This window comes from Salvelinus alpinus, chromosome 9 (genome assembly GCF_045679555.1).
Source record: "Salvelinus alpinus chromosome 9, SLU_Salpinus.1, whole genome shotgun sequence".
In the NCBI taxonomy this organism is placed as follows: domain Eukaryota; kingdom Metazoa; phylum Chordata; class Actinopteri; order Salmoniformes; family Salmonidae; genus Salvelinus; species Salvelinus alpinus.
In genome coordinates this window covers 77,653,032-77,676,992 of record NC_092094.1, presented here as the reverse complement: position 1 = coordinate 77,676,992, position 23,961 = coordinate 77,653,032, and the positions used below count along the sequence as shown (strand labels likewise).

At 44.4% G+C, this 23,961-nt stretch overlaps 2 protein-coding genes across 3 annotated transcripts; one reads left to right on the top strand and one right to left on the bottom strand.

Annotated features, from left to right (window-relative positions):
- The first annotated feature begins 1,980 nt into the window (after nucleotides 1–1,980).
- Nucleotides 1,981–5,620, top strand: adi1 (acireductone dioxygenase 1). 2 transcript variants are annotated; one of them, XM_071327259.1, is made up of 4 exons: nucleotides 1,981–2,377; nucleotides 2,928–3,047; nucleotides 3,214–3,393; nucleotides 5,155–5,620. In XM_071327259.1, exons 1-4 carry the CDS (start codon nucleotides 2,252–2,254, stop codon nucleotides 5,269–5,271), a joined length of 543 nt encoding a protein of 180 aa, XP_071183360.1. In that variant the 5' UTR covers nucleotides 1,981–2,251; the 3' UTR covers nucleotides 5,272–5,620. The 2 variants fall into 2 exon arrangements, with proteins under 2 accessions (XP_071183360.1, XP_071183361.1); XM_071327260.1 differs by having other exon boundaries at nucleotides 2,006–2,377; nucleotides 3,214–3,361.
- Nucleotides 5,621–5,701: 81 nt separating this feature from the next.
- On the bottom strand, nucleotides 5,702–23,954 carry LOC139530663 (trafficking protein particle complex subunit 12-like). Its single transcript, XM_071327257.1, has 12 exons — nucleotides 23,873–23,954; nucleotides 22,157–23,514; nucleotides 21,923–22,039; nucleotides 14,250–14,363; nucleotides 13,709–13,847; nucleotides 12,468–12,580; nucleotides 12,272–12,344; nucleotides 11,358–11,431; nucleotides 9,921–10,019; nucleotides 9,725–9,825; nucleotides 9,347–9,434; nucleotides 5,702–6,595 (listed from the first exon to the last, which is right to left on the bottom strand). Exons 2-12 carry the CDS (start codon nucleotides 23,501–23,503, stop codon nucleotides 6,353–6,355), a joined length of 2,508 nt encoding a protein of 835 aa, XP_071183358.1. The 5' UTR covers nucleotides 23,504–23,514; nucleotides 23,873–23,954; the 3' UTR covers nucleotides 5,702–6,352.
- Nucleotides 23,955–23,961: the final 7 nt, after the last annotated feature.

Genomic DNA, 23,961 nt, shown 5'->3' with positions numbered 1-23,961 from the left:
CAACAGGCATGCACATGCACCCATCGCTAGCTTGCACGCACCACTAGGCTACATACAGTACGGTGCATCTTTTACCAGTTATCAGCCACAATGTTTGTTCGAAGGCACTGTTTGCCAACAAACGAGTTATATACACATCGTAATATAACTAAACTCCCTAGATGTGCCAACAATTCATCATCAAACCCAGGTATTGGGTTCATCAAACCCATTTAAAGGCCCAGTGCATAAAAAATATATATTTCCCAGTGTTCTATATATACTAAACAAAAATATAAACTTAACATGTAAAGTGTTGGGTCCATGCTTAATGAGCTTAAATAAAATATCCCAGAAATGTTCCATATGCACAAAAAATGTATTTCTCTCAAATTTTGTGGACACATTTTTTGCTGATTTCAACGTTGTGAGCAGAATACCCTATGGTGGCGGTGGAGTTATGGTATATGGGCAGGCATAAGCTACAGACAACGAAGAATATCGCATTTTTATTATTGGCAATTTGAATGCACATAGGTACTGTGACGACATCCTGAGGCCTATAGTCATGCCATTCATCCACCGCCATCACCTCATGTTTCAGCATGATTATGAACGGTCCCATGTCGCAAGGATCAGTAGACAATTCCTGAAAGCTGAAAATGTCCCAGTTCTTCCATGGCCTGCATATTCACCAGTTACCCACTGAGCATGTTTGGGATGCTCTGGGTCGACATGTACGACAGCGCGTTCCAGTTCCCGCCAATATCCAGCAACTTCGCACAGCCATTGAAGGGGAGTGAGGCAACATTCCACAGGCCACAATCAACTCTATGCGAAGGAGATGTGTCGCGCTGCATGAGGCAAATGGTGGTCACACCAGATACTGACTGTTTTTTTAATTTATTTTTTAAAATGTATCTGTGACCAACATATGCATATGTGTATTCCCAGTCATGTGAAATCCATAGATTAGGGCCTAATTAATTTATATCAATCGACTGATTTCCTTATATAAACTGTAACTTAGTAAGATCTTTGAAATTGTTGCGTTTATGTTTTTGTTTAGTGTATGTATACAGTGTATTTCCACCCTATGAGGTTGGAATAACATTTACATTTGAGTCATTTAACAGACACTCTTTTCCAGAACAATTAGGGTTAAGTGCCTTTTTTAAACGCACGTCAACAGATTTTTCACCTAGTCGGCTCAGGAATTCAAACCAGCAACATTTTGGTTATTGGCGAAACACTATTAACCCCTAGGTTACCTGCTGCCTCAATGATACTGTAATACACAAATAATACTGTGAAATTGTGAAAATGATAACAATACCCTTTTAGTGTAAGAGCTGTTGGAAAAGACAACCTTGAAATTTCAGCCTGTTTCGGTGGGATGGAGCTTTGGTCTTTCAATGTTGACATCACCATGTGTTAAATTAGTTAAAATAGACCAATAAGAAAGAGAGTCCCAAACCTCTCTGCCAATAACAGCTTGTTTTCAGTTTTCCTCTCCACACTCTGACCCCTCCCAGACAGTCCTGACAACATTCTTGCTTGAGAAATTGCTCTTTGCAAAGAAGCTATTTTTGTTTCTTTTTTACCATTTTAATTGAAAACAATCACAATAAGGCACTTCATTGTTACCCAGAAATAATTTGATATTGAGATAAAAAAACGGCTGCATTGGACCTTTAAGTGAATTCATCCTCTTATGGTAGCCTACTACTGATTTATTTGTAATGGGATATTCAGTGGGATAGACAATACAAGTGCTCCCACTTTTGTTCCAATGTTCTGATGAGGTAGTTGAAAGTAGGATCTTTGACAACAAAGTCAAGGGTTGCTGGTTCAACTCAGGATGTTCTTCCTCAATCACTGCTCTAACAGACTACTGAAACATATGTTGAATTAGTTATTGACATTGCAATGAGTTGAAATGCGGACTTTTATTTTGAATCCTCATTACCATTCCAAAGCGACGTCATCGTTTGTGTTTTTATCACGTGCATGTTCTTACTTAGCTACCTACACATTTCTCTTTAGGGATGGGATCTATTAGAAGCTAGTAGGGGTATTTATTTTTATTTTCTCAGAAGTACTGAGTTAGGTAGCAGGATTTATGTGGAGCTAATGTTGTAAACCGTCATTGACCACACACACTCCAGCACAGTAGGTGGCAGAATGCAACTTTAACCTTTGCGGACCGCCATTACATCATAGAAGAACAAGAATAATAATCTTTGTTTTAACATTTATTCAGTGCTATACCATGGCGTCGATTGAGGCCTGGTTCATGGACGATTCTGACGAAGATCATAGGATGCCACATAAACTAAACCCAAACGAACCTGTGTCTTTGAAGGAGTTAGAAAATATTGGGGTTTTCTCTTGGAAGGTAACGTTAGTTAGCTAACTAGCGAGCAAGGCGGGATAACAACGTGGTAACTTCAGCTATCAAGAAAAAGTTGTCAACGTTAAGCTGGTTACGTTATCTACTTCGTTAACGTTAGTGTCATACACGTCTGAATGCTGGTTAAATTGAATTGCGTAACAGTAGCGTCTGAGTCGCCAGCCTGGTCTCATAGACGTAACATAGTAAACGTTATTCCGGGACGTTCAAATTAGTATATTTTACGTTTGGTATAGTTACATAAAACGGGTTACTTAGGCCAAAATGAAAGTAAGGTGGATGGGTAGGCTTATAACGCGAACATCTAGCAATCCAAAGGTTGCGTGTTCGAATCTCATCAACGACAGCCTTAGCGTTTTAGCTCATTTGCAACTACTTAGCATGTAATCTAACCTTAACCATTTAACCCAACTCGTAGCCTAGCTAATGTTAGCCACAAAAAAATTGGAATTCATAAAATAAAAGTTTTGAATTTCATAACATTGTATGAGACTAGAGACAGACTGGTTGATTCTGTACTGTCCTTGTCTTCCAGTTAGATGCTGATATTTATGAAACAGACCCTGCGCTGGAAAAGATCCGTAAAGACAGAGGCTACTCCTACTCCGACATCATCACTATCGACAAGGACAAACTACCTAACTACGAAGACAAGGTAATACCTGCGTACAGTGACAAGAACACATTTGAGGGTGCTCAGAGTCAGATTACAATTCTTTCACTTGTTATTCTGTATCCCAATATTAGACTTGTTATAATGATACACTTTATAAAAGCACATTAATAAAAGTGTCCTGCCATTTGTCTACTCTTGTCCCAAGCTGAAGATGTTTTTTGAGGAGCACCTCCACCTGGATGATGAGATCCGCTACATCCTAGATGGCAGGGCCTACTTTGACGTGAGGGACAGAGAGGACCGCTGGATCCGCATCGCCATGACCAAGGGAGACCTAATCACTCTGCCTGCAGGCATCTACCACAGATTCACTCTGACTGAGACCGTATGGCTCTATTTGGCTGTTTACAACACCTACAGTAAAACTGTCCAACATGGAGGGGATTTGATTATCTGGCCCGGGTTGCCCTGGTAGAAGGCGAAAAGCGATTGCATTAGTTTTGGAACCAGGCTTCCTCCCAGGCGTGAGCCAGGTGCCCCGCTCGTGGCTGATGGTTAAGTGACGTAGGTTAAGTACGTGGAGTAATGAGTAGGAATCTGTGTTTTCACATGCAGAAGTGATTGCTTTTGATAAAAATGCTATATCTACCCTCCTAATGAAAACTTGAACCTATATTTGATGGAAAAAAATATGTATGTTTCTGAATGAAGCACCATGCTGCCTTGTTGACAACATGACCGAGCGGTGCAGATTACTGTTCCAATTGTGAAGGGCCCTCGTCCCTCACCGCTTTTGCTTTTTCACGTCACGGGCCACAGACCGGTACTCAGCATAATCGAATCTGCCCAGTGTTCCAAACAGGACATTATTTGTCTTTTTACCTAAACATGCAAACACCATCAGATAGAATTCATAGCAAGCAGTGCAGTGCACTGGAATGACATTCACTCTCATGGGATGGGTGGCTCCCTCACTGCTTTTTCCTGTTGATATCACTGGCCATACAGTGCCTTCAGAAAGCATTCATACCCCCTTGACTTATGTTTTTGTTACTGCTTGAATTCCAAATGGATTAATTCTTTATTTTTTTCACCCATCTACACATAATACCCCATAATGACAAATTGAAAACATGTTTTAAGAAATATTTGCACATTTCTTAAATAAAATACAGAAATATCTTATTTACATAAGTATTCAATAAATGTTAGAATCACCTTTGGCAACAATTACAGCTGTGAGTCTTTATGGGTAAGTCTAAGAGCTTTGCACACCTGGATTGTACAATATTTGTACGTTCTTTAAAAAATTATTCAAGCTCTGCCAAGTTGGTTGTTGATCCTTGCTAGACATCCATTTTCAAGTCTTGCCATAGATTTCCAAGCCTATTTAAGTCAAAACTGTAGCAGGAAAATTCAATGTCATCTTGGTAAGCAACTCCAGTGTTGATTTGGCCTTAGGTTATTGTCCTGCTGAAAGATGAGTTTGTCTCCCGGAAAGCACACCATCCAAAGTATAATAACTTCACCATGCTCAAAGGGATATTTAATGTCTGCTTATTTATTTTTACCCATCTACCAATAGGTGCCCTTTGCGAGGCATTGGAACACCTCCCTGATCTTGTGGTTGAATCTGTTTGTAATTCACTGCTCGACTGAGGGACCTTACAGATAATTGTATGTGTGGGGTACAGAGATGAGGTAGTCATTGAAAAATCATGTTAAACACTATTGCACAGTGAGTCCATGCAACTTCTGACTTATGCACATTTTTACTGCTGAACTTTATTTAGGCTTGCCATAAAAGGGGTTGAATACTTACTCAAGCTTTTTGTTTAAATAACTTGTACATTCTAGAAACAATGGAATTTACATTGTGGGGTATTGCGTGTAGGCCAGTGACAATCTCTGGAAAAAGTTGAGGGGTGTGTATACTTTCTGAAGGCATTGTAGACCGGTGCACCGCGGCTCAGCTTAATCAAACTCCCTCAATGTCTTCCATCGGGTCATGTGGTTAGGATAGGATATGCACGCAGTTGACCTATGAGAATGTCTAGGTCTAGAGCCATACTGCATGTCCAAGTCAAAAGTAAGATTTTTAAATTTCAAATAAAATGTTGATTGTTTTTCGTCATGCATTTTACAGAACTACACTCAAGCCATGAGACTGTTCGTGGGGGAGCCTGTATGGAAAGCCTACAATCGTCCAGCAGATGAGTTTGATATTCGCCAGAAGTATGTGAGCGCTCTCCAATGCGCTTAAGACGAGCAACAGGTGGTACTGAATGGATGCAGTGTCCATAGAATTACACAATTTCTATGACCAACCAATCTTCTAGGAACCAATTTAGTGGAGTTGGATAATCAAAGACTCATGACAAAGGCTTTTGTATTATCAGGTATTTAAACCCATGCAGTGCCTATATTGTACGCAATTATACTAATTAACACACCACTTTCTATGATTTTGTCCTTATATTGTATTGCACCACTCAAGGTCGCATTCTATTTTTGTAACACTACATCAGTGAGAATCAAGTCTAGTAAGCTGTTTGTTACCTACAGTGAGCTAAAATGCCAGTAAGCTATCACATTAAATCACTCTTCAATCATTTAGTTGTCTAACTTTTCATTCTTCTAAAGTAATTGATCGTCACAAGTCTGGTCTCAATCAATAACCATTGTAAAAGGTCTACACCAAGTTCAGTTTATTTGGATAAACAAGATTCCTTTTCTCACATCCAGAGCAATACAGTACACTTCAACAAAATCAGGTAAACACCACAGCATGTAAACAAACAGTTATACTTAAGAGATCATTAGGATAATTCAATAACTTTCCATTAATATATTTTCCCTACGAATAATAATATGTACAGTTGAATTATTCCATATCTATTTTACATTTCTTTTGTGGAGAGGGGTGGATCCTGAGCCAAGTCATTCATTGCCCCTCAAATTCAAAAAGTTACAGAATTGTGGTTGATTTTACAGGACAAAATAACATGATTTACTCAGGTCTTAATTACACAGGAATGCAAAATGTCCGCTTTGTCTAAAAACATTGTACTGTATGTATTCACATAGATATCCTATCAGCATTCACTTGTGAGTTACACAATCATTTCCATCACTACTAGTATAATATGGGGAGTGAATTTGCCTGCGCTGTGAGAACAGTTGTGTGTGCCTGCTCTAGAGTTCAGGCAGGGTAATGCCCATGTTGTTTAGTGGAGTGTAATGACACTCAAGCCTAGGCCACACTCCTGATGGGCCCCCTATTCTTGCAAATGTTTTGCTCTAATCTTGTGACCCACAAGGGTCCCATACCTCCCTGGTTCCCGCTACACCAGTTTGAGGCACTGTGTGTTGAAGCTGTCTCCCTCTCGGCAGGCCACTGACTCCAGCAGGGCCTGTTTCTTCTGGGTGGAGCGGGACGACTCCAGCTCGTACATGGTGGTCAGGTTGAAAAGGACGCTCTCGTGGAGGTACAGGGCCGGGTCCTGTTGCACCAGGCCCTCCAGCTGTCTCAGCGACTCCTTCAGACGGCCCAGGTACAACAGGCACACTGCTGCATTGTTATTCGCCTGTAGGGGAGAGGAGAGAGAGGTTATTGGCCTGCAGGGAGAAGAAGAGAGGCCAGAAAGGCCTCAGAAGTGAAGGGAAAGCAGTGGTATTACTCTACTACTGTAGTATCCCTTGATCATGTGTAGTACTTACTATATAATTTTGTAATACTGTATAATACAGTATACTGCACACTATAGTATCCCTCTCATGTGTAGTACTTACTATAGAATTTTGTAGTATACTGTAGAATACTATACTTCACACTAGTATAGTTTGATAATGTAGTGCTTACTTTAGAATGTTGTAGTATACTGGAGAATTATATACTACATGGTGTAGTGTTTACTATAGCATGTTGTAGTATACTGGAGAATACTATGTAATACTACAGTATTATCTGCAAAAAACACTGTAGTAAATAGATGGGTTAGTTGACAATGTCATGTTACCGATGTACACGCTTCAAAATGGGGCAGAAGTCCGTGAGTAGTTGTGATTCTGGATTGCCAGACAGCTACCAACAATGACAAGAAACTGCCATGTAGGGAATCTTAAGTGACTCGTTTCATCTTGTTCTTGATACCATGTCTTGTTTTGACTGATTTCAAGTCAATGCTAATATGGCAAATTCGCTAGCCAACCAACAACTGTAACAATATATTTGAGCGACAAGTGCTCATTGTGCAAATTTATTTGTTTTCAATAAACATTGGAGATGAAATATAGTTTACATGTTGTCAACAATCTAAGCCAACCCCGTCTGTTTTGGCCCATAGTTGCACACGCATAATTTTTGTTGCTGAACAACCAATCCGTCTATACAACTTTTTTCCCCCTTTTTCCCCCCCGTATGCTCCACCCATTCCCCATATCCCAATTTGTGCCACCGAGGAGTGAGAATCCTAATCCAAGTATAGATCATATCTTGCAGAAGCTCTGAACTATCAGTTCAGACTCGAGTCCTACCTACAGTACCAGTCAAAAGTTTGGACTCCTACTCATTCCAGGGTTTTTCTCTATTTTTACAATTCTCTACATTGTAGAATAATAGTGAAAACAAACTATGTAGTAACCAAAAAAGTGTTAAACAAATCAAAATATTTTGAGATTCTTCAAAGTAGCCACCCTTTGCCTTGATGAAAGCTTTGCATTCTATCAACCAGCTTCACGAGGTAGTCACCTGGAATGCATTTAAATTAAGAGGTGTGCCTTGTTAATTTGTGGAATTTCTTTCCTTCTTAATGCATTTGAGACAATCGGTGGTTGTGTTGTGTCAAGGTAGCGGTGGTATACAGAAGATAGCCCTATTTGGTAAAAGACCAAGTCCATATTATGGCAAGAACAGCTCAAATAAGCAAAAAGAAATTACAGTGCATCATTACTTTAAGACATGAAGGTCAGTCGATCTGGAAAATGTCAAGAACTTTTAAAGTTTCAAGTGCAGATGCAGAAACCGGCTCTCATGAGGACCGCCACAGGGAAGGAAGACCCAGAGTTACCTCTGCTGCAGAGGAGAAGTTCATTAGAGTTACCAGCCTCAGAAATTACAGCCCAAATAAATGCTTCAGAGTTCAAGTAAGACCCATCTCAATAATCAACTGTTCAGAGGAGACTGCGTGAATCAGGCCATTATGGTCGAATTGCTGCAAAGAAACCACTACTAAAAGGACACCAATAATAAGAAGAGACTTGCTTGGGCCAAGAAACACAATCGATGGACATTAGACCGGTGGAAATCTGTTCTTTGGTCTTGAGTCCAAATTTTAGATTTTTGGTTCCAACTGCCGTGTCTGCGAGATGCAGAGTAGGTGAACGGATGATCACCGCGTGTGGTTCCCACCGTGAAGCATGGAGGAGGTGGTGTGATGGAGCTTTGCTGGTGACACTGTCAGTGATTTATTTAGAATTCAAGGCACACTTAACCAGCATGGCTACCACAGCCTTCTGCAGCGATATGCCATCCCATCACATTTTTGGTTACTACATGATTCCATATGTGTCATTTCATAATTTTGTCTTCACTATTCTACAATGTAGAAAATAAAGAAAAACACTTGCATGAGTTGTATCCAAACCTTTGACCGGTACTATACATGTTATGCAACATTTGCTCTTAGTATTTGCCCAGTAGGTTTCCTCAAGGAGAAAGCACCCCACTTTTATGTCAAAGATAAAACAAATAGTAAATACTACAGTAAACTTTACTACAGTCATGTACATTAACACTACAATGAATACTAGTGTACTTCTGCAAAAACACTACAGTGAATAAATATAGTAATACTACAGTATTTAGAGCATCGTATACTATAGTATATTTTCATATGGGTATGTCGACAGGGGAGAGAAAGGAGTTTTTTTGCCTGCAGGGAGAGGAAAGAGGGCACTTTTGGCATGTGTGTAAAGAGAGGAGAGGGGACAAAGGCTTGAGGAGAGTGGGGAAATAATTATTATTCATCTACAGAGAAGGAGAGGAGAGAGTAATTTGCCTGAGGAAGAAAGGAGAAGAGCTCTGCACAGAGGAGAGAGGGAAGAAAGGCGTTATTTGTCTAGGGAGAAGATAATGTTGCCTTAGGGGGAGAGAGGGAGGCTGTTTTCTTGCTTGAGGGGAAATATCATGTAGTCGAGGGGTGAGATCTGCCTCAAACTACAGTGCATTTATTTACAGTCTTCTAGTAAAGTAAAACCTCCGATGTATCCTATAAAATGTGTTAAGTCTTAATCACGTATAGTTGTCATAAATTGTTGTAGATTGCGTGATCACCTACCACAGGGTTTTTGGGGTCGATCTTTAGGACCTCTGCGAACGAGGAATGTGCCTCTGAGTAGTTGTTCTGACTGAGGTAGATGAAGGCCCTGAACCACACAACACACACACACAGGTCAGCTGGGTTACTACAGAGACCTATCACATTACAATGTCACTTCAGTGATTCTGTGTGAAGATGTGCCAGTCGGCCAACTGACAGGAATTAACAGCTAATGTGAATCAACATAGTGTGAATGGCACCATTTTGTCTCCTAGCAAAGCATCACAAAGTGACCCCTGTGCCTACTCAAACCCTACAACTGTAAGGGAAGTCTGACAGAAGTACAGATAAATGAATCAGGAAATAGTTTCATTTATGACCCACACTGATTCGTACCTGTTCATCAAAACACATGTGTCTGTAGTTCCACTTCCCTTCTCCAGAGAGGCTTTCTCCACATCTAGGAAATACTTCTCGGCTGTTTTAATGTCTCCAATCTGGTCAAAAATAACAATTCAAACCAAAACGCATTATGTTGTGGAAAAACTAGTTGAAATTGAAAGAGAAAAGGTGTGTGTGTGTGTGTGTTCACCTGCAGGAATATGCGTCCTATCCCACTCAGCAGCTGTACTTTCTGCTGAGGCTCGTACTGGATGATGGAGTGATATGTCTCTACAGCCAGAACATAGTCCTAGATAAAGAGAGAGGGAGACAGACGGAGTGAGAATTAATCAAGTGTATTGACCATTAGTAGGGCGAGGTGTCCCTGGTCACACCGTGCCCCAGCCATGGCTGTTCTCTACCACACATCACATCGCTCACATGCTGACTGAACTGCTGAGCATGGCTGCTATGTATCTGGGGATGGGAGAGGGTCAGTGAGTTGGTGCAGTGTGTGTGTTTACATTCATGCTACCACCAGCAGATGGCGCTGTGTCTCTTTCTATGGTCCTATGTACAGAACGACTCCCCACTTTCTCTCTGCCCCTCTATTTCTCCATCTCCCACTAACAAAGAATCCAATCAGGGTGATCCTATGGGATATTACTGGGAAGCCTGTGGTCTGCCATCATACATCTACAGACCAACACAAACAACATTTTACACACAACTGTCACTAGGAAAGAACAAGCAACATTGTTAGAAAGCATTCTCTAGTAAAGTATAGAGCCCTCAAACTCAACTCCGAACCTCGATGCCAGTTCCACTGCATTTTTTCATTGTTCCCCTCTAATCAGGGAATGATTTAGACTTGGGACACCAGGTGGGTGCAATTAATTATCAGGTAGAAAGGAAAAGCAGGAGGCTCCGGACCTCGTAGAGTAAGTTGAATAACCCTGGCCATTAAACATGATGAATGCCGTCTTCATCGAAGGAACTTGTCAAATGTATTATGGGTGTCAGGTGAACACTGTGTGTTACTCTGCATCTGCCAATTACATTACAACTCCAATCCATGATAGTCATATCATCCAGAATGGTGGTTCTGTTACAGGATAGCTTTGTGTTTCACCGTTCCCTCATTTGGTCTAGACTCTGAGTGATGATATTGAAGTAGATGTTTTGAACGGGCAGGACAGACAGTGTCTTGGTGCAGGATATGCTCAGGCTAGCGTCCGCCTGTCTGTTCCACTGTCAGCATGGGTCTCTAGACAGGGCTGGACTGAGGGGAAGGCAGAATGAAGAGGACTGAACCAGACAAACGGCATCTCTCCTTATATAATAAAACACACACACCTGACAAGACCTCTCCTAACACATGTACTCACTATGCACCAAAACAATGCTGCTTAAACCCAATAAGCCTTTATTAGCCATTGTGTGTGTACATGTGGCTTGCTAGTTATCCATTCCTCCGCTAGCTTCCTGACAGCCATGGACGGGCATGTGTGTGAATATGTGTCTGGGCAAGTACGTCAATGAATGTGTGTGTTACAGTTGGTGTGTGTGTGCGCATACACCCACAGGGGACTCTGGTAGCTCAGTGCTGCCGTTATAGTCCCTCCCCCACCCCACACGGAACACATACCTTCATCATGAGCAGACAGTTAGCCATGGCGTACATGACCCGACTCAGACGAGACTTCCACAGCTGAAGAGATGCTGCAACAAAGGACACACTGGTTTCATTTCAGACCTGTTGATTTATGTACCTGGGCAATTTTAGCATTGTGGGACCATTCATTGAATCAATATTTCACTGTACAAAAACAGAGTTGAATATAACACACAACAGAAGCATGGGAGAGCAAATTCAGCACCTCCTTCCCTTTCTCTCCCATCTCTCTATCCAACTACCCCCTCCCCTCATCACACTAGTATTCCCATCACCATCGTTTGTCTGAGAAGGAAGGGAAGACGCTGCAACTCCCTCTCCCACACACTCCCTCTTTCTATCCTCAGGCTGATTGTGTAGGCTGTCAGTGGGCTTGTTTGTGCTCATCTGCAGCAGGATGTGTGTGTTCATATGCGTGAATGTGTATGGACTGGATTGTGTGCACAGGCCTATCATTGTGTGTGTGTGTAGTGAACCTGTGTGTGTGTGTTCTTGCTGACTGAGGCCATCACTCAGTGGGGGTCTATTGAGATGTGCTAGTCTTTGTTATTGAGTGCGTAGGAAGAGAAGCAGAGAGAGAGACTGACAAAGTAGTGAGGTGCAACTAACCAGATCCCTCTGCATCTGAACAGTACGATGAACCAATTATTGAAAAGTTGGCCATGTCTTATGTATTGATTGCTTTCTCACGACTCAAAACCAACTGTCTCAATGGTCTATGCCCATTTAATAAGTTCCTTTAATATAAAACAAAGGTCTGACAGCAAAATAGTGGCTTCACTGGGAAGAGGATGGCGGAGGTTGAATAACACTGGGTATCGAGTGTGGGTTTACGCCACTCTCTCAGTGTGGGACAGGTGGGGACTAGACACTGTTCTGTACCGCACCTTGTCTGTTCTCCTGGGTGAGGTTGATCATGCTGCCGTCCTCAGCCAAGCCCTGCTCAAGGTTATCCAGGATCTATCAGGAGAGACAGCGTTGTAAACAAGGTAGTCATTATTTTTCAACCCATCACTGACTTTATTGGAAGAAAACAAAAGCGAGGGAGGACACGAGAGAAAGTTGGTGTGTGTGTGAACTCACGGTCTGACAGACGGTCCTCATGCTGTGTAGTCTGTCCAGAGACTCCTGTGGTTTCCCCAGGTACTGAGGCAGCTCTGCATGCAGCACCCGCATCGAGAACGGAACCATGGAGCCTGAAAGAGCGAGAGAGAGAATCTTCACACATATGTCATTCACAAACTCCCACAGATGAAACGTACAGATGGCGTTGAGAAACGTGTGTTGCAAAGCAGGAAGCCTCCTCTCCCTTTATCCAACACTCTCTTCCTCCAGCTCTCTTCCTCTCACCCCTCTCTCCTGAGGAACGAAGGCTCTACCTAGAGGTGAGCAGTGAGACATGTGCCTGAGCTTTGAGCCTTTGATCTCTGGCTCTTTGATAGCTACAGAGGAAGCACCGTCTCGGTCTGTCTGTCGCTGTCTGTGTAGAGATTCTCTGGTAATCAGCAGCACCCATGAAAACACCCACGACTCCTATCTACAGCTTTACAGTGACGTCACAGAGACAACAGCCATGTTCTGGAGTACTAAGGGTCAGGGGTTAAACTCGTTTCACCCTGATGACCTAAAGAAACATCGGACTTGTCGGCTTCGGGTAGAAAGAGTGAACTAAATGAAAGTACATCCCATCGTTTAGTGAAACTATGACTTGTTGCAGATAGAAAATAAAACTATTCAAGTTGCCTTTAAAAAAAACATTAAACTTTTTCCTCTCACTTTGTAAACAAATGAATAACCGACTCTGTTTTTTTAAACAGTATATCCTGATGGTTGTTTGAGAGGATATGCTTGGCGCTCACTAATGTTCCTTCTAAGAGTTAGATCATGGATAATAGATATTGGATGGGGGCAGCAGACCTTCAGATGTCAATCTTTGATGCCAGGCAGGAAACTGTTGCCAGTATCTGTAGCCACCTAGGGCAGCACAAAGCATTTAATATTGAGGAATGGAAATTCAATCTGCTCTCCCCTTGGACTGCTGTGTGGTGTCGCTTCAAGCGTTCACCTCGGTTCTCTCGCTGTCTGTGTGTCCGCGGCCATGACTCTACAGCGATTGCCTCTACTATAGTAAACCCTAGGGCTGTAGAGACTAAAGCAATGGCACTACATCAGAGAGCTGCTCATGCAGAGTTAAAAGGGAAAAACAACAGTGGCACTGAAATAAAGTGTTGTCTTTGGTTGTTAGCAGGGCTGGGGATTTCTATGGTTTGATCAGGGGGGTGTCAGAGCGTTTGGTTAGTATTTTAAGTATAGATGGTGTGTACCTCTCCTCCCAGGGTATACGGTAGGATAGTATTCATAGTAGAGGTCAGGTTGGTCCAGGTTTCCAAACGGCTCCAGTTCCATCTCAGCGTTCTGGAACAGGCTCAGCTTGGTGAGCAGGGCCAGGCGAACAAACCACAGCTGCAACAACACACACTCTTGTCATCCTAGCCTGTCCCCCCCACCCTCTCTGTGAGTGTGTGTGTGTCAGCCCACTCTTGTCATCCTAGCCTGTCCCCCCCACCCTCTCTGTGAGTGTGTGTGTCAGCCCACTCTTGTCATCCTGAGTCTAATTCATGCAGGCAGCTCCTGGCTTTAACCCCCATCCTCTCCTCTACCACACACACACACACACGCATGTTAGTCTTACCTCTATTCCCCAGACACACTGTACCGACACTTAGCTACATACATGATCAGATACATGATCAGATACGAGACTTACACACATAAACCACTCTCACACATACAGGCATGTGCACCAGTATTGCACTTGTATTGCCAAAGACAAACAGAAACATTTACAGACAGACACACAGGTACCTGTAGTGAGTCAGTGTTGTGGCTGGAGGGCTGGCCAGCCTTACCGTAGCCCTGACCATGAGCTGTCAGCAGTCTGCCTGTCAGGTCCACCGCAGCACGCCAGTTCTTCGTGCTCTACAGGGACAGAGGAGCCGTTACAACAAAACCAACAGACAAGGTGAGAGGACAGGCGCGCACACACACACACACACACACACAGGACACGGTGACCGCTAAAATTAACCAACCAGAGATGCCAACCATAGCATTGTCAAGTGAGTTTATGACTGGTGGTATTAGTGGTAAGGAGCCAGGGCAGCCAAAGACAGGGGACGGAGGGGCATAAGAGGGTGTGTGGAGTCGAGCCTCCCAATCAGTAAGGATGACAAGGTCAGCCCAGAGATTGGGTTTTCACTGCACGGCCATTCATCACAGCCAGCCAGCTAATTAGGCAGCAGAGGATTACACATTAAACAGAAGGGGGGAGGGTGAAAGGAGAATAGAAGAACAGAGAGAGGAGAGGAATGCAAGCTAGATCTGTTGAGTGAATAGAGGAGGGAGAGCCCAGTCACAACAGACAGCTTTCTTCCTATACTGGAGCACAGGTGGGGTTCCATCATGGGAGATTTCACTGGGTTGTCATTAGTTAAACACAGCCACAAAGTCATAATTATGGCTAAACACCACCCATTTCTACAATTTCTCTACTTAAAATTGTATTTTAAACCTAACCTTAGCAACACTGAACCTTATGCCTACATTTTTGTAGCCAATTTTGACTTTGTGGCTGTGTTAATTAGTGATGACAATTTCACTGGGACAATGAAATACATCCTTTCTCCCCCCTCTCACTCTTCCACACACACACACACACTCCCTCTCCCCCATGCCAGTGTCCCTGGTGCCTCTAAATCTTCATTAGGGGGTGAAATGAAGCTGAAAACGAGAGACATGGAGATGGCCAAAAGCAGCTGCAGCCACTGAGACAGAACCCACGGCAGTCCCCAGGGAGTTTGGGGAAAGTTACCTGAGTTTTACAACCCTATATTGTACACGCATGCCCTCGCACGACCCTATACTGGACACGCATGCCCTCGCACGACCCTATACTGGACACGCATGCCCTCGCACGACCCTATACTGGACACGCATGCCCTCGCACGACCCTATACTGGACACGCATGCCCTCGCACGACCCTATACTGGACACGCATGCCCTCGCACGACCCTATACTGGACACGCATGCCCTCGCACGACCCTATACTGGACACGCATGCCCTCGCACGACCCTATACTGGACACGCATGCACGACCAAGTCACAAGTAGGCTTGAAAAAGAGCGCCACCTGTTGGGTCGGTGGGTGGTCTCCGAAAGGGGTGCCGGTTTAGTATAGTCACAACTTTTCCATAGTCCCAGTAAGAGACTGATAATGACCAGCAGAATACAGGGATCGCCTGCAATTCACACGTTATTTCACACCCAATACAGGCACACACACAACTTCACAGAGGGAACTGTTGGTGATGCAACTGGAAAGCTCCAGAAGTGCTAACAGAGGAGCCTGTAAACAATGGGGTCCCATTCCCCACCTCTGTTCCCTGCACGTGGGGTAGGCAGAGTTGAGGGCAGGTAGGTACTTGTTTCACGTATTAGATGGCTTTGAGTTAATGTTCAGGAGAGGGACAGTAAGGGTTTTCAACAAGGGGTCGTTCCATCTCAAAAAGAACAAGAAAGAGGATCGACACCCACCATCTAGATTGTTCCTAAATGTATTCTGTTAGAAACAAAATATTAGCATTCCTACAACTGATACTCGTTGTTGGGGTGGGGGGTGGGTTTGGTGTGGGATCTATGGGTGGCTTTTTACAATCTCATTGTTAGAACAAAAAGTTAGGTCCAAATCACATGTGAGGTACTATATTCATTGGATATTATATGAATCCTACACATTAAAATGGCTAATTTGGGTGCAATCAATTAGCTTAACTTCTAATGATCAAAATCAAATTATTTCCCAACAAAAATAATGTTGCAGGAATGGTAATCTTCTGTTTCTAACGACAGAAATGATTTCAGAGCAATCTGAGATGGTGGGTGTCATGGCTTGCTGAAATGACATGGAATGACCAACCAAGACCGATGTTAGTTAGTGCCATCCCACACCCATGCATACCCAAACACCCAACAGCATCAATAATCCCAGGTGTGAGAAAAGTCTATTAGAAGAGGTGAGAGAGAGAACAGTAGATGGATATGGCATGACTAATACGCTGAACAAAAATATAAATATGCAACATGCAACAATTTCAAAGATTTTTACTGAGTTACAGTTCATAGAAGGAAACCAGTTCATTGAAATAAATGCATTAGGCTCTAATCTATGGATTTCACATGACTGGGAATGCAGATATGCTCGCTAACAGGGATGTAAACAAATTTGACCCCAAAAAATGTTTTTGTGTATATGGAACATTTCTGGGATCTTTTATTTCAGCCCATGACACATGGGACCAACACTTTACATAATGTGTTAATATATTTTTTCAGTATAATTTACCTCCGCTCATATTACTCTGCAATAAGAGCCAATCGGATCCTCCTAAATCAAATGAGGATGCATTAAGACAGAGAAGTTGCTGATTATATTGAGTGATATTTAATGAGGAAATGCGGATGAACACAAAATGTGTACTGAGCAGGGCCACAGTGCAGGCCTAAATTAAAACTCCTGTCTCTCACACTGGGGAAGGAAGTGAATTAGCCACAGTTTGCATGCATAGTGTTCGCGCACAGCCACCGGGGAGGCAGGGGTATGAGCTTCCTTTCAGCTCATCCCTTTTTATTCACCTGATTAAAAAAAAAAAAATAGAAAAAGTTCAACAGAAGCCCTTGTGAGTACTACAGACGTGTGGCGTGCACTCACGCATGCACACAGCTGGGGGAGAGAGAACCAAGAGGATTACAAGCCAGCTAGTATCTGCTTGACTAGCCACAGTTCTGACGGGGCAACAGCGAGAGACTCCAGAGCCAGTAAAACCAACCAGGCCTTGGGCCCCCGCCAGGGAGCTCCATCCCCACCCCATAGGAGAAGAACAGAGAGACTTCACTACAGCCTACTACTTCAATAGAATACCACTGGATTCCCTACTCATAGAAAACACACACAAACAAACACGAGGCTGTGTTTGCTATTAGCAGCGTCATGGGTTTAAAAGGGGTGAGGATTCTTAAATTGTGTTGAAGATCACAAGTTTTAGAGATTTTCCTTTGGTGAAGTAAAAACTCCCTGAAGCGAAGCTCACTGCACACCCACTGCCAGGGTTCTCGTGAGACGCCAGCCTCCAGCCAAACACAGTAGAAAGGCTACTCGCCCTGTTCTGCCTAACAAACTAAGCTCCTGTGCCACTTCAATTTAGCCCCAGCATTTTGAATGAATACAGAGGGGAGAGACAAAAGAAAGGTAGTATGCAAAACACACTAGCATCTCTAAGGCCTTGGTAGTGGCTAACTTGTCTTTGATGGTTTGGTGAAGGGCTGTCGGCCTTGTATCAGTGGCCCTGAGTGCCAGTCCAGGGCTTTGCCTCCAGGCCAAGAGGATGGACTGACTGGCTGACTGTTCTAAAGACCACAGTCGTTTCCTTTTGAAGGGATCCAGACATCTATAGCCCTGGGACAATGGTATAGATCACATGACTGATATGAAGGAATTGTGAAGTAACTAGCTTAGTAGGGATTGCATAGCAACTCTGTATAACCCTGTAATGGCTGTCTCTGGGAGAGTTCTGAACAGCGTTCCTTTGGGTGACCGTGTTTGATGACGTTGTCCACAGACGGATTTAGAGGCCTCCTTCTCCCTTTACAAAACTCAGTACCTAGCTGTAGCTACATTGCCACGCTCTGTGCTTATGCCCAGGACCAGCGCTGAAGAGCACTGACTGCTATTGCATAGGACAAACAGCTGACACAGCTAGTCCAGGTCTCAATGTTGTAATGGGTTGAGGTAATGACAACTCTGCTGCACACCTCCAGGTAGCTACTGTATAATGCAGGTCATTGTGGTTACAGAGGGGAGGGAGCATCAAGGCCAAGGCTGACCCAGCCAAGGTGGGAGGAAGGTGGGGATGATGCTAATCATACCTCCCCCGGCCCCCTTCCTCCACTGGACATATGGCCCCGGCACAGACGGGCCTGGCCCCAGGCCCAGACACCAGCACACTAGGGAGAGAGGGAGGTCATCAGCCCCAGAGGAAGAGAGGGATGGAGAGAAGGAAGGAGAGAGGTGGTTAATCAGAGTGACAGATTAACCAGCCCAGGGCCCTGCTGAGAGAGCGGGGATGCTGACCAGCCACAGGGAGAGAGAGGAGACAGGTCACCGGAGGGAGAGAGATGAGAGAAATATAAGCCCTAGGCCAATATCACTATGGGGAGAGAGAGGGGGGGGGGGGGAACAGGTCACCAGAGGGAGGGAAGGAGAGAGGCCATGGGTAATGCTGAGCAAGAGGCGGCATTGGCCAGCTGACATTGGCCACAAGAGACAAGAGACGGGTCACAACACAAGCCTCAGAGGAAATGAGGAAGGGATGAGAGGGAGGGAAGAGAGAGAGAGAGAGAGAGAGAAAAATAAAGTCCCTGAGCCCTGCTGAGCAAGAGGGGAAATGCTGACGGGCCGACTCAGGGGAGAGGACAGACGGGTCACTAGCTCTCAAAGGAAGGGTAGAGAGAGGGATGGGAGGGAGAGAGAGACATCCTGAGGGATAGAGGACAGTTAACCAAGCAGTGAGAAAGAGGATCTGGCTCTCCCTCTACAACACCAACATTCTACTGGGTTTGGGTCAGTTCTATTTCAAGTCAAAAAGTGTGGAGCTATGATATTTGGACTCAGTTACTGTATGTTCAGGTGGTGTTAATAATATTATTATCTGAGCTCGCCTATGAATAATGTTCTCTCAGTGATGTATATCACCACTGTCTGTTTGTATCAGTGGGGGATGGGGAGAGAGAGAGAGAGAACGCAGCATCTGTTCTCAAAGCCTCGCTCTTCTCCACAGAGGCTGAATCCTCCTTTTTATCCCTCGCTTCCCCTCCCCTCATCTCTCTTCTTTCCCAGCCTAATAGCTCTCTTCCCATCTCTTCTCTCTCGTCCTTCCTCTCCCTCTCCTCTGTTCTTCCCTTCCATAATCTCTGTGCTCCTCCCTCCATCTGTGATAGCCAGCGTTTGTGTGTTCTCTCAGAGGGAGTGTGGTGGCAGTGGGTGCAGTCGTACTCTGGCACTGCAGCATGAGTCACTGCCAGCTCCCAGCAGCCCCCAGAATCAGGAGGGAGTACACACACACACACACTGACAAAAGACACACACATGCCAGAGGGAAGACTCACACACATCTCTATACAGCCATAGGGCACATCTAATTAGTCACTACAATCCCAAGGTAAACATAGCTCTGTGTGAGCGAGCGAGCGCGCGCACTCACACACACACACACACACACCAGGGTTTCTAATAGCCAATAAATAGAATTGGTGCAGGCCAATTGTCTGGGAGAAGAAAAAAAAAATCCCATTACAAGATGCTTTTTAGCCTATTCATTGATGGAAATACCAGTCGACGTAAATACATTTGACCGGTCATGCTTGTCATCTATAGATTCATTGCATAATTTTGTGGAATTACATTGGTGAGTGTGTATTTTTGTTCGCTGTTATGATTCTTATTTATCACACGTTCAGAGCATATAGATACAGAGCGGGAAATCTGTCAGACAGCACAAGAGCTGCTGCTGAAGCTCCTGTTGCTGCTGGAGTGAACATGTGCTTTTAAGCCAAATCATTGCACAATTCTAAATGCAATTGCGTGTTAAAAACTGTTTTGATGGCCACGATTAAAAAGAGCTATTTTTATTTCTCAACTGGAATTTGAAGCACACTTCCCATTCAAGTGCATAGGCAACGGTAGGCACGCTAGTTATTGCATCTTTAGATCTCCAATTGTTCAACATTTCTAACGGATATTCTCATCTGTCATTTTCCCGCTTATTGCATTATGGAACGGGTATTTGTGTGTAGCCTACTGCCGTGTGCACATCGCTGCGCTTATAATGTGAAGAAATAATATTTGATCAACATTTTAAGGTAAACATTCTGATCTGTTGCATTTATGTACTGGTCGTATGAATTTGTGCTCTATCGTCCTGCAACTGTAGCAGAGTCGGTTTGGAGTAGTCTATTTCTTTCCTCGCACGGAACGACAAACTGACCAATAGAATAGGTCAACTTTTCTACTATGGGGGATGGTAAATTAACATAGGTTAGTGATTTTGCTGTTCATTACTCATCCTGTTGGCTGAGGAAAAGGAAATGTGGACAGTTATTCTACCATCTTCAAAGTGAACATGGGAATTCAGTAAATTATGTTAAGAGGGATTACCATAATCTATAAATGAGTCTTTCTATAAACAAATGGGGCCAATGCGTGACATTGGGATAAACATTTCAAAATGGTTTCAAACAAAAATAAAGATTTTCACGCAGCTCCGAATGTGTGAAAGTGTATATATGAAAATTGGCCCATAACAACATAGCCCTCGGACCATATATCCTTTATTAAGCAGGGCTCATAGACAAATTCAAGGACTTTTTCAAGCACTTAATTGTTATTTTCAAGGATCTCAATGTTATACAATTGTAAAATATGTATATAATTATACATATAGGGCATAATATAGAACCCTTCCCTCCCAAAAAACATGCAAAAGTAGGCCATTAACACACACCATGCCAACATACACCAAGTGAATGGAGAAACAGACCACCCAACTGTCTCAAATTCGGTGCAATCAATCATAACTATTGATCAGTGTCAGGTTGATAGGCTGGGCCGGGTGGAGCTGTGAGGGCCACAGTGGAGGAGCAAAACCCATTGACATTTCAACAGACCTGCCTCACTCACAATATCTCTGTGTGTGTGTGTGTATTCCTGGTGGACCGCAGCCCAGTGCCAGGTGTGCATGTGAGCAGAAGGCTTTGAAATATGCAAACAGCTCCCATGCATTAGACATCAGCACAGCAGGAGAGAGAACTCAAAGCCTGGAGGATCGATCTCCCGATCTCCCTCTCTCTCTCTCCCTCTCTCTCTCTCCCTCTGTCTCTCTCTCTCCCTCTCCCTCTCTCCCTCTCTCCCTCTCTCTCCCTCTGCTACAGTGCATACGCTTTAAATACCAAGTGCAGGTCAGGGGCATTTGTTAAGACGGGGGGAGGGGAGGAAAGAGGAGAATGGGGTCATGGAGGAGGAGAGGTCACTATGCAGACTAATTTACATGCTTTATGGAGGGATAGGGGAGACAGGTGAACCAGAGAAATTGTAGGCAATTTTATGGGGCTGTGCAATTAACAACCATTCAATGAGGGAGGTGAGGCATACTCTAGGTAGTCATCATAGAATGTCTCAAGCGTATCTGCTACATGCAAACAGCAATTTACGCGGTCTTCACTCACTGAATAAGTGGAAGTGCAAGCGTTTTCTGTGCATCCTAGTTCTTTCAAATGGAGGGGAATGCAAAGGCGATTTATTATAATTTTTTTAAAGTATGGGTAAACCAAGCTGCCATGAAAGTCGTTTCCAACAAGGCTGTTACATATAGATGTATAAAATACCTGTTCACACAAACACATTAACATGCACGCACAGTGACTCACAATGAGTTGTTTGAGGCCCAGGAAGGACTGTTCTACAGAGTTGGCTGTAAGGACCTGTCTCTTCATAGCTGCCTGCTCCCCCATTAAACGCACCATCAGGTCCTTCACAGCATCACCCTGAAACACACACACATAACTGGTCAGTGGTCACAATCAGTTAGGGCCAGGAGAAAATGACTAGATATCAACATGTATGGAACCCCAGCTCTATGGGCAAATGGCAAGCTAACCCACTTGCAGGTTGTCAAACTTGAGTCCGGGCATGGCCAGTCTCTCCCTCTCCACAAACACCTGGCTGTACTGCTGCGTTGCCATGGAGATCAGCACCTTCCTGGTCTCCTCAGAAGGCAGCCAGGCATCGTACCTCTTATCAGCCTCACTCATGTTCAGTGCCGTGGCAAACGGGTCATCTCCCCCCGAGAACACTGCCTGCAGCTGGGTGAAGGGCTGAGGAGGGGCTGTGGCCGGGGCTGGCTCTACTGGAGCCTGTTGAAGAGGCCTGGGGGTGGCTTCAGTCTGGGTAGGCCCAATGAAGGAGCTAGGGGTGGGGATGCCGGACTCCGTAAGCCCAGAGGTGGACAGAGAGGACCCAGAGGAAGCAGAGAGCTGGCGTTCGGGTGGGGCGGCTGACTTTGGGGACTCTGCGTTGGGGTTGCTGATAGAGATGAAGGAGGAGGTAGTGAAGGAGTCAAAGAAGTCAGTAGCTGGGTTGACATGGCCACTGTCAGAGAAGAACTTGCTGAGGCTGGGGCTGGGCTGGCAGACCAGGGGAGCCAGTTGACTGGGGGTAATCTCTGTGCTCCCCCCGGTGCCACTACTGAAGCTGGGAGATTTAATGAGGGTAGGCTGGAAGCCATCCGGCACCAGGGCCTGGGCTTTTGGCTGGCTGCCCTGGCTGAAGATGGTGCACACAGGGATGGATTCATCCTTGGATGTGGTCTCTTTGCTGCTGGCTTCCAGGGCTGCTGCCTCAGGCTTGGGGCTGCCTGAGCTGGGGGTGCTGTCCTCTGGGGTTACAGCAGAGACAGAGACAGTGATAACGTCCTGGTCAACAGTGGTTAGCTTCTGTTTCACATTCTCCAATGGTTCCTCAGGACTAGAGGCTACTGGACTTGTCTGCATCATCACAGCCTCTATCTTGATCTCAGTAGTGTCTTGTCCAATCAGATCATCCACTTTCTCCCCCACCTCCTCCTTCTCTTCCTCCACTAAGGTTTCTTTAACCACTGCTGCTGCTGGCTCCTCCTCCCTCTCCTCAAACTGCTCCAGCAGGTTGTCCATGGGAACCACGTCGTCCTCCTCACTGTTGTTGGGGGAGTCAGAGATCATGACACTCTCCATCATCTGGTCATTGAGCTTGTCCATCAGGCTCTCTGAGGGCGTGCTGTGGCTGTCCTCCTCGGGAGTGATGAAGGACTCGCCCCCCAGGTCGATGCTCTCCTCCTGGAAATGGACATCAGAGGAGGGAAGGAGGGATGGCTCTGGAGAGATAGGGGCTTCACTCAGGCTGGGTTTAACCTCCACTGTCCCTTGGATGTCAAGGGTGACTGGCCTCTGGGCAGGAGTCTCGTTGTTGTCCATGATTCTTTGCCCTGAGGAATAGCATAGCACGGGGAAATAAAGTAGATCCACAGAAAAAATAACATGGATTTGTAAGTATGTGCGTTAAAGTATAGGTAATGCATTTGGTATTTCTTATACTGGGCTATAGTAGAAGGTTGTTGCGTGATGACTATAGGCTAACTGCTTGGCTAGCTAGCCAGCTATTTAAATAGCTGGTTACGCTAAGTTAATAACAGTGCTTTAAATGGCGAAACGGGACATTATTTAGTTTCATAAAATTATTAACACCAAACACTTGTTTACAGAAATCACATGTAGCGATGCATCAGAATCTCCTGTCAAGCTGTAAACGAATAAATGTTAACAAAAAAGGGAGCTTTACATTACCTTTGCTTAAGAACGATGACAGTTACGGCAATAGTGCGCATGCGTTTGTTTTCCAGGAAGTGAAATGTACGGTGTCCTAGAGGGTTGCA